General features: G+C 52.2%; 1 protein-coding gene across 1 annotated transcript; it reads right to left on the reverse strand.

The window, feature by feature from the left end:
- Positions 1 to 339: 339 nt before the first annotated feature.
- On the reverse strand, positions 340 to 9,315 carry LOC111154202 (b(0,+)-type amino acid transporter 1-like). Its single transcript, XM_022513654.1, has 6 exons — positions 8,563 to 9,315; positions 4,543 to 4,676; positions 4,238 to 4,367; positions 2,963 to 3,087; positions 1,060 to 1,147; positions 340 to 573 (listed from the first exon to the last, which is right to left on the reverse strand). The coding sequence occupies exons 1-6, from the start codon at positions 9,313 to 9,315 to the stop codon at positions 340 to 342; spliced, it is 1,464 nt and encodes a 487-aa protein (XP_022369362.1).
- Positions 9,316 to 9,895: the final 580 nt, after the last annotated feature.

A 9,895-nucleotide genomic window follows, 5' to 3' on the forward strand; every position in this document is an offset into this window, starting at 1 on the left:
GTTTCTCAGATGAGGCAACCATCAGAATTCTAACTCCAAGATCCCCAGAGAAGGGAATGTGTTTCATGCTGCCCACCTGGAACGTCAAGTAGCTATCCCCAGGCAGGCAGCCACGTAATACCAATGTGGCTGTGCGATCCGCCTGCACTGGAGGCACAGTTCTTAGAGAAAGGGGGATGCTGTCCTGGTTGGATACCCCCCAAAGCTTCACAGTGGCTGTATTTAGCCTTCCATTCACTCATTGGGATTATGCACAACCTACAGAAAATCTGGCAAGGCCGCCTGCGTGGGGACAGATGTGTCTGCAGCAAGGAGGGCAGTGTGCACCTGTCCAGTCCTTTAGTCCACATTTTTAATGGTTGGAGCAACTTCCAGGAGCAGCTGGAGATACAGGGTGGCCATCTGCAACCACTTGGGCTGGCATCGGAAGTAGACAAGCAGGAAATAGACCGGGATGCCACTGAGCAGGAACAGGAAGATGTACAGGAACTCAGTCTGGGGGCGCTCGATGATGGGTGCGAGCACCAGGTAGAAGGAAGCAAGGAGCATGATGACAGGGATGACGGTGGGGACCTGCCAGAGACACAGAGACTGGATGATGGAGAGGCACGGGACAGGGTGTGTGGCCCCTGGTCTCTGTCCCTCCCACCTGCCTGCCTACCTGTTGCTTCCACCTGCCACCAGCTCCCCTCTTCCTGTCCCTGCCATCATACCTTGCCTAGCCAGAAAAGCCACGTGCTGGGTTACGGGGGCCATCCAAGGAGCCAAGACTTTGGGACCCAGCTTGATCTTCTCTGTGCTTTGTGAGTCCTACTGTGTGGGAGCCTCCTCTGGGCACATGTCTCTCATCGTTCTCCCTCAGAGTCCTCCAGAGGAGAAATGAGTCCCCAGCAAGCAGAATCAAGGCCCTAGGACCCAGCTGTCCCTCACCCCCCCAGGAAATACAGACATCTTCTACCAAATATGACAGCGGCCACCCCGGATGAGGCTGTGGACCAACAATCTGCCTCATGCACAGACTAGGGTTGGAAAAAGCCCAATGTTTATTCCAAAGTCTACCTTGTAAGGTCGAGGAAGATTCTTGTTCTTTATCCGCAAGTACAAGAGACAGCCAATGGTGGTTCCATAGGTGATCCAGCCAAGAAAGCTGAAAGGCAAACAGAAGCCACTCACTACCAGGCCCTGCCCTGGCTGGCCTTGTTGATGCAAACCCAGGGCACAAGTGCAAGCTCATCAGAGGCCTTTCAGCCACCCCCAGCCCCTTATTCATGCAGGCTAAGGAAAGAAGGCAAGGCTGGGGCACCAAGAACAAGAATGCATTGGGGAGTATCCCCTCCTCTTTCATCTTCAGTCACCAAGTGACAAGTACACAAGCCCAGGCCCCCACCTGGCTTCAGATTGGACCTTTCTTGACTGCCCCTGGCTGGACAGAAGAGGACAGTTTTCAAAGGGAGGGAAGTGCATATGTGTGTCCAAAAGAAAGAGTTTGGTGGAATCTCAAGGAGCCTGTGCTCTCCTCAGGGACCACACACTCATAGCAGATCCTCCTACCTTAGAGTTGGTGACAGGGTAGGCCGTGGAGCACCCAAACCAGCCCCTGGCCTCTGTCTTTGCCGGTGTGGGTAGCTGAGTGGCTGATGAAGGTCTATGAAAACCTCACCTGCCCTTGGAGACAGGGTCCAGACCAGGCTGTCCCTGGAGGCAGTCAAGATGGGGAGACATTGTGTCCTCATTGGGATGTGTCATCCTAACATTCTCACTCTGTGCTGGAACATTCTCGGTCACATCCCCCAAATCTCAGTCTAAAGAAACCCTGGGCTCGCCATGGGTTTGATTTATTCTTGGCATATCATGAATTTAGCCTTTCTCATGGGAAGAAGATAAAAAGAAAAACCAGGTCTGTTACTCAATGTTCTGAAGAAAGTCACATCAAGCACTGTAGATCCTGTTCCAGGAAATTAATTATACTTATGACAACAAAAGAGAGAGCACACAATGCATGAAAAAATTCCTCAGAGAACTCCCTCTGCACCCAGATGCTGCGCTCGCATGTGGGTGTGAGGACACACCCACCAACCCTGCTTCAGATGAGGTCATAAAGTTATGGCTGGATGGCTAGACGGCACAACTGCCCATCATTTCTGCCCCAGAGAAGGTAATAAAGGGGGTCAGAACATCTCCCCACTTTGATCCAATCACTGACTATACCCAGTGTGGCTGTGAGTCTGCCTTGTGTTCACTAGAGATATGCTGGGTCAGAGTCCTGAACACAGATCAGACGACAAAGGGAAAATCATGTCACAGCCAAGAGCTGCAGGTAGTGGGGAGTAAAGCCTGACGATGGCCTCAACATGATCCCGGTGACAGAGGAAAGGAACAAGGAAGAATTAAAAAAATAACAAAGACAGCACAAGCCTTTTGCTCATCTGCCTCTTGGTGAAACACTTGTCTCATTGAATTTTGGGAAACAGGGCAAGACAGAAGGGAGACACACTTGAATTTGGGAAACAGGGAGCCTGGGTAGCTCAGTTGGTTAAGCAACTGCCTTCGGCTCAGGTCATGATCCCAGAGACCCGGGATCGAGTCCCACATCGGCCTCCCAGCTCCACGGGGAGTCTGCTTCTCCCTCTGATCTTCTCCTCTCTCGTGCTCTCTCTCACTGTGTCTCTCTCTCAAATAAATAAATAAAAATCTTTTTTTAAAAATCTGGAAATACAACGGGGAGGGAATGGCTGCAATGGCTGAGCTCAGGCTTCTAGAAGTGTGCATGCACATATGTATACATACATGCATATATGTGATAGTTACACATAGGGGCTTCCAGAAGCGTGTTATGGATATACACACACACGTGTGCATGAGTGTGCACACACAGAGGACTTTTAAATATGTGAATGAGTGTATGTGAGCGTGCACACAAAGGCACTATGAGATACCCACACGGGAGGACAGTCTCACTTGCCTCAAGAAGTTCACAATGGTGCTGAAGTTTCCCGGGATGACCAGGACCAGAGCCACTGCGGTGGTAAACATCAAGGCCGGAGTTGGTGTGAGGCGATGCACATGAACCATGGACAGAAGCTGGGGCTGGGAGCAAAGCCAGCTGTCAGGCAGCCCCCCAGGGAGCCACAGCAGCTACATGCCCTGGGAAGCTTCCTGCCCTCTTCCCCGGCCAAATTCATTCTGGACACCAGTGGGCCCAACCTAATAGTCCCCAGTCTCCACTGCTTCTGGGTGTAGATCTCTGTGGCTCACCTGGGGTGAAACCAGGCCCAGGATGCAGAATGGGGGGACCAATCCTGCCAGGCCAGCCAAGACCCAGCTGGGAGAGAGTGTAGAGAGCTGAAGCAGGTGCCTGGCCAGGTCGTTCAACTTTCTATTGCTCATCCCCAACACAGGAAGAGGTACCAAGGGTGGGAAGACAGACAAAGGGGGAGGAAAGGGTAGGGCAGTTGCCGGTGGAGCATGGAGTAGGACTGTGGGTTATTGTGGTAGACTGTACTATTACTCAGCAAATAGTCAGTCTCCCCCTCCCACCCCTGTGGGACAAATACTGTCTGGTTCCCCATCCATTGGCGCTGGGCTTGGCCAATGAACTGTGAGCAGGAGTAACACAGCAGAGGCTCAAAATACGTTTGTGTGGTTTGGCTTGGTCTCTTCAACCCCTGCCACCTGCTCCAGGCAAAAACATACTTTGGCCTGGGTCCCTGAGACAAGAACAGACTCAGAGCCCCAAAAGAAGAAATCTGAACACAAACCCCAGCCTGAAGCAGAGCCACAGGGGACCCAGGGACTGATGAACGACATGGAATGTTTGCTGTTGTCAGCCCCGGACGCCTGGGAGCTGCCCGTTACTCAGCATCATTGCCACAAAGGCTACCAGAGGGACAGTCCCTGGGGGAAGGGCCCTGGGCATCCACATTGGCTCTACTCCTATGGCTTCACCCACTGCCCCCACACACCCGGAGTGTACAAACGTCCCCACCACCTACAAGCTCCACAGTGACCCTGTATGGTGATCTCCCAAAGCCCGGAAGTCGAAGGATTAGAGTTTAAATGGAGAGGGGTGGGATGCTTTAATCCCATTCTTAGAAAGAACAGGGCTCTGTCTTACAGGGGAAGGCCTGGCTTAGGCTCAGAGCTAAGTTCAGGCAGGAGAAAGCTCAGCCTCTGCAGTCCTTCCAGTCCTTCCTCCTGCAGCACCCGCACCTCGCCCGGCCGGGACCCCATCTCTCACCAGGTGGCCTTCTCTTGCAGCCGCATAGCACACACGGCTTCCACCGAAGAATATCCCATTGACGGAGCCAAACGTGGAGAGTGCGACAGCCAAGGGTACCAGCCAGGCCCAGGCTCCCAGCACCTGGTTCCTAGGACAACAGAGGAATCAAGGGAAGGAACTCCAGCAGCAAACTGGAGGCCAACCACCAGGAAACAGAGCTAGCAAGACATCTAGAGGCAAGCTGAAATGCACAGGGGGCACTATCCCTCCCCAGTCTGGATGGTCTGCCCGGCGGTCAAGGATCGCATCCTTGACTTACTCACCCCCAGCTCACGGCCACAGCGTTAGAGGAGAGGATCTCATTGGATGACAACACTAGCAGGTAACTGATGTTGACCAGGAGGTAGAGGCTGGTGACCAGAGGGATGGCGATCAGCAGCGCCCACACCAGGTTTTGCTGCAAAGATCCGGGAGAAGAGGCCCCATGTTAGCGGGGGAGGTCCTTCTCAGGCCCTAGAACACGCTCGTCCGGGCAGTGCTGAGACTATCCTGGCCACAGGGAATATGCCGGGCCCCGGGTGTGCCCCTCATCCATGTGCTCACAGCCCCACATCGTGGACACAGAAAGAACAGGTGTCCTGGGAGGCCCTGAGGGGCACTAACCAGTCAGAGCAGTGGAGGTACAGAGGGGCTGACAGGAGTGGGGCGGGGAGAGGCGCTATCACCAAAACTTCCAGAATGAGCAGGGCCATATGCTGGGCTCTCCTGGAAGAACGGGAGAGACTCCCGCTGGTGGGGATGGGGGCATTCCCAGCAGGGGCAACCGTGAGAGCAGAGGCACAGAGAAGGGACAAGAAAGTTAAAGATCTTCCTTCTTGGCTGTTCATTGATCTTTCCAGCTGGAATATTCCAAGACCCACCACGCCAACCCTGCCCAATCTCTGGGTCTCCAGAATGCAGGCCCAGACTGCAGGCCATTACTCCCAAGGGTTCCACTCTGCCCCTCCATCTCCTCAACTGGAAATTGGGGGTCATTGGGGATCTGTAAAGTGGGACTCCCTACTGCTCTGCCTCTGCGAGGTGTAAGGGTCATCAAAGAGGAACAGAACGAAGGGCCTGGACAGAGGGGCCGTGGGAACTCACAGCAGGCTGTACTGGGAGCTAAGGGCCAATCTGACCCATGGTCTCCCAGGAAAGGTACTGAGGGGCTGGGTGGCTCAGTCGGTTAAGTGTCTGACTCTTGGTTTCAGTTCAGGTCATGGTCTCAGGGTCGCGAGATCGAGCCCTGCGTCAGGCCCCACACTCAGTGCAGAGTCTGCTGGAGACTCTGTCTCCCTCTGCCTCTGCCCCTCCTGCTCATGCTCACTCTTGCTCACTCACTGTCTCTCTAAAATAAATAAATTTTTCAAAAATAATAAAAGAAAGGGACTGAGCAGGCATCCAGTAAAAATGGAGGAATCCATGAAAACTGGGTACATCAATGTATTCCCTCCGACTTCACACCCCCAGCCCTGGCCATCATTCTGGAGCCAAGAGCAAATGGAAGGAAGGGGTCTCCCTTGGGACCCACAGAACTACTCAACTTTCCCCAGGCGTGGGCCACCCTGGATAGACATCTTTAAACTCCGAAGTAGGAGGAAGGAAAAGCTTTCTCTAGGTGTCCTTTGGCTTACCTTGTGAGGGGCAGGCAAGCACCGATGAGCCCAGGGCCTCTCCCCTCCATACCAAACGGGACACCAGAACCTGGCATTGCTGTTACTGACACTTACAAGGTAACACAAATGAAACAGAGAAGTGGTCATGCTGTACCAAGAGGCAGGGTGTTCTCCTCCAGACTTGGCACAGCGCCATCCAGGGGAGAGCTATACCACCGTCCCACACAGACCTCCTTGCCCACTGTAAGGTAAGACCTTCCCCACATTTAAGACTCTCTCCTGGTTAGCATATTTTCTGTTCTTCAACGTGATATAAAAAAACAATTTCCAGAGCTTTCTTCAGGGCCAAGATATCCCCACAGAAAACTCTGGAGGGAAGCATGGGAGGAAATGCATGGGGGCACTGAGGACAGAGTAGTGATCTCAGGGACTGTCTTCATGCCTCCTTCAAATGTCCTTGAGACACAAACGTGCCCTGTTCTTTTGGGTCTCTGGGTTCCTGTTCACACTGCTTCTGCCTGGCTGTTTTGCCACAAACCTCACCAGCGCTTCAAGGTTCAACTCTAACCCGCCACATATGGAAGGCCTGCTTGACTGCTCCATCTCCCGGCGATCTCTTTTTTCTGAGTAGCAGCAGCAAGCGGAGGCAAGCTTCATTATATCCAAGCCTCTGTCCCACCCTGTCCTGTCCTCTAAGGGTGACCAATAGGTGACCAATTCAGCCCAGTTTGCCTGAGATTTTCATGCTTTTAGCCCCCGAAGTCCAGCATTCCTGGGAACGCTTCAGCCCCAGACAACCGGGAAGGCTAGTCAGCTGACCTAGCAGGTCACGTGACAGTTATGTGCACGGGAAGCCAGGAGGATGGCAATGGAGTCTCATATAAAATGGGTCCTTCCACATCCCCTCTAGCTCTCAAAACTGGGGACCTAAAAGCAAAGGAAGTTGCCCCAACTACTACATAGGCATGACAGCAAATTCCTCATCTTTCCAGTCCTGAAAGTCCTGTTCTGTCTGGTCCAGAAGATGCCACTTGTGGCAAAGATGGGCTGGGGGAACAGAGTCCTGGGTTGCCCCCCACAATGGGCCTCATGGTGGAGGACCCTCAGCAGGCAAAGACCCACCATGCATGACCCAGCCACGTGCTAAGTCCCAGGGAAGTGGACCTCATGTGCTTTTAAACTTAACTCATCTTGGACAGCGCACCTGCCAGCTGATGAGCTATGACAGCAAAGCCCCACGGTGCACCACAAGAACAGTGGGATTTCCTGGCTTCGTTCCTGAACACCTTAACTCTTCGCTCAGATTCATAAGACTGGCCCAGGTTTGGCACAGGTTCTGCAGTTTTTTTTGAAAAAGAAGTGTGACACGAAGATACACTGAACATGTGCTTCAGAGGGCGGAGTGAGAACCAGCCTTTCAAATGTCCAGCATTCAGAGCCATGGCTTTGTTTTTGCTTTGAAACCCACATTTGTCAAAAATGCTCCATACACACACCCGAGGTCAGCGAGCGACAGCCTGTGGACCAAATCCAGCCTGCTGCTTCTTTTTGTAAATAAACTTTTGGGAGACCATCACCACACTCATTTGTTTACCTATGGCTATTTTCATGCTACAACGGACTTGAGTAATCTTGACAGAGACCTCGTGGCCTGCAAAACCTAAAATATTAACTCTCTGATGTTTTACAGGAAAAAGGTGGCTAATCCACACTATGGCATGGGAGCTCGTCTCACTCATCTTTGGGCCCTTTGCTCTTTCCCTCAACCAGCTCTGAGCTCAGGGCCTGGGTTCAGAGAGAGTAGTCTACTCCCCATGAGCTCCCTATAGCTCCCACCCCACCCAGAGCCAACCTGAGCACACACTAGCCATTCACCTCAAATTACAGCTGTTGTCTCCATGCACAAGTGGTTATGCCATCTGACACCTTGAAGCCCCGTGAGGTAGATGGGGCAGCTATGAAGATCTTGTTTCACAGGCCAGGGACTGAAGCACAAGGATTTACATGCAAGAATAAAAACTGGGTCCCAGAACTCCAGCCCTCACCCCAATCTCTCTCTGCTCTTGGACTTCAGCCTCCAAGCTCCCTGTCTCCTCCCAAATTCTCCCAACACTCGCCTCCAGGGAGCTTTTATCGAGAGCTGAGACATGTAAAGACCCCTTAGCCAGCCTCAGGGAGGTAGAGGAAAAGACTCAGTTCTCATCCTCTGAGAATTAAAGATTCCTGCAGGAAAGGAAAAAAAAAAAAGAAAAGAAGTAGCAACCTAAGCAAATATATTTACAGCAAAGAGTTAATTTCCATAATAACTCAAGAGTCCGCATGTTCCAACTATCAAGATAGATAACAAGCTGAGTCATCAAGCATGGCCTCTCGCTAGTCACATGACCTCAGAATCACTTCCCTCTTTCTAAACCTGTTTTCCCATGTGAAAAATGGGGAAGAGTACCTACCTCACAGGGCAAATGAGACCTCAGGCATGGTCCTATAAAGTTCCGTGCTCACTTGGGAAATTATTACTCATATAATTCCATACACAAATTAAGGTAGACGGTGGGCTGGCATTCAGGACTGCAAACAGGGAGCCCCCACTTTCAGCTGATGTCTCATGGTCTTGTCAGCTCAAATAACAATACTTGGAACTGCTGATGTCTGGAGATCTCACACCCTGAAGAAGTATCACGGACTCACCTTCGGATTCTTGAGCTCTTCCATCACATAGTTGACATTATTCCAGCCATCAAAGGACCACAGTCCCTGGTAGAAGGCCATACCGATGCGCCCGGGCTGCTGCGTGGTATTGTGGAAGGCAAACAGAAAGGCTTCCGTGTAGCCACGGCCCTGGCCCAGCACCACAGCCCCACCCCCCACGATGACCAACAACGAGAACACTTTGGCGACCGCGCACACATTCGTCAGCATGGTGGCCAGCCTCGAGCTCCTGCAGTTGACCAGCATCAGCGACAGGATGCAGATGGCTGCCACACCCTTGAGCACAGCCTGCGGCAGCAAGGAGCAGCCAGGGTAGAACGGAGCCACTGCATACTCAGCAAAGCTCAGAGAGATGGCAGCGATGGCGGCTGGTCTGACCAACAGCACAAACGTGTAGATAACCAGGAAGGCTGGCAAGGAGCCAAAGATTTGCAGGATGTAGGCATATTCCCCCCCAGACTTGGGAACCAGAGCACCCAGCTCAGCATAGCACAGGGCACCCATCATGGCCAGGAGACCACAGACTGCCCAGACCACAAGACTGGCCCCAGGGCTGCCTATGTAGACCAAGACCCCCTGTGGTGACATGAAGATACCAGAACCGACCATACAGCCAGCAGTCAGGGACACAGCACTCCACAAGCCAATCTCCCTCCTCAGCCTTAGCCCCCTGCCACCTGGCTCCCATCCTGCCACCCCCTCACCGCCATCTCTTTCCTGCCTTCTCTCCATCTCAGGACTTCACTAGTTGCTATGTCTAGTTGAGCAGAAGCAGATGCTCTGATAGATAATCTGTCTTGTGAGCTTCCTGCAGGAGTTAATGATTACAGAGCCTGAGGACATCTGAACCAGAGACCAGACACCCATTTTGAAAGGAATGAGCCTTCACGGATCTACCAGTCCAGTAGAGTCAGTCTGCAGGAGGTTTTTGCCAATGGAACCCAGGAAAGATCAAGGGAAAAAAAGAGGGAATTAGCAGAAATCCCTACTGCCCAACCCCGCAACACTGTGTGTGTGGGCTAACAGTTGGATGGGTGTTCCATGCCAACAGTAAGAATGGTGAGCAACTGAACATCAGGAATCTAAAAAAAAATCTCTGCAGTAGTTTTATCAGTCAAGCAATAAAATCCCTATTTTATCGGGATTCCAATTAGAATTGCACGAGCCCTTAAAGGAAGAACCAATATGATCAAAGAAGAGAATTCAAATAGTACAGAACAGAACTTATACCCCTAGCAGGAAGGGAGCAGGTGGTTAAAAGTAAGGTGCAGGGTCAGGAATGGGATCGTGTGTTCAAATCCTAGCTCCAGTC

The sequence above is a fragment of the Enhydra lutris genome, unplaced genomic scaffold (assembly GCF_002288905.1).
Source record: "Enhydra lutris kenyoni isolate GAN:26980312 unplaced genomic scaffold, ASM228890v2 scaffoldscaffold35, whole genome shotgun sequence".
Classification (NCBI taxonomy): domain Eukaryota; kingdom Metazoa; phylum Chordata; class Mammalia; order Carnivora; family Mustelidae; genus Enhydra; species Enhydra lutris.

What these genes read in the sequence shown, in the direction of transcription:
- LOC111154202 (XM_022513654.1), bottom strand. Translation starts at nt 9,315, where the DNA reads ATGGAGAGAAGGCAGGAAAGAGATGGCGGTGAGGGGGTGGCAGGATGG. An exon ending in ACCATTGTGAACTTCTTGAG is followed by an intron (nt 1,148 to 2,962) that starts GCAAGTGAGACT and finishes TTTGCCTTTCAG; the next exon opens with CTTTCTTGGCTGGATCACCT. An exon ending in ATCTTCCTCGACCTTACAAG is followed by an intron (nt 574 to 1,059) that starts GTAGACTTTGGA and finishes TGTCTCTGGCAG; the next exon opens with GTCCCCACCGTCATCCCTGT.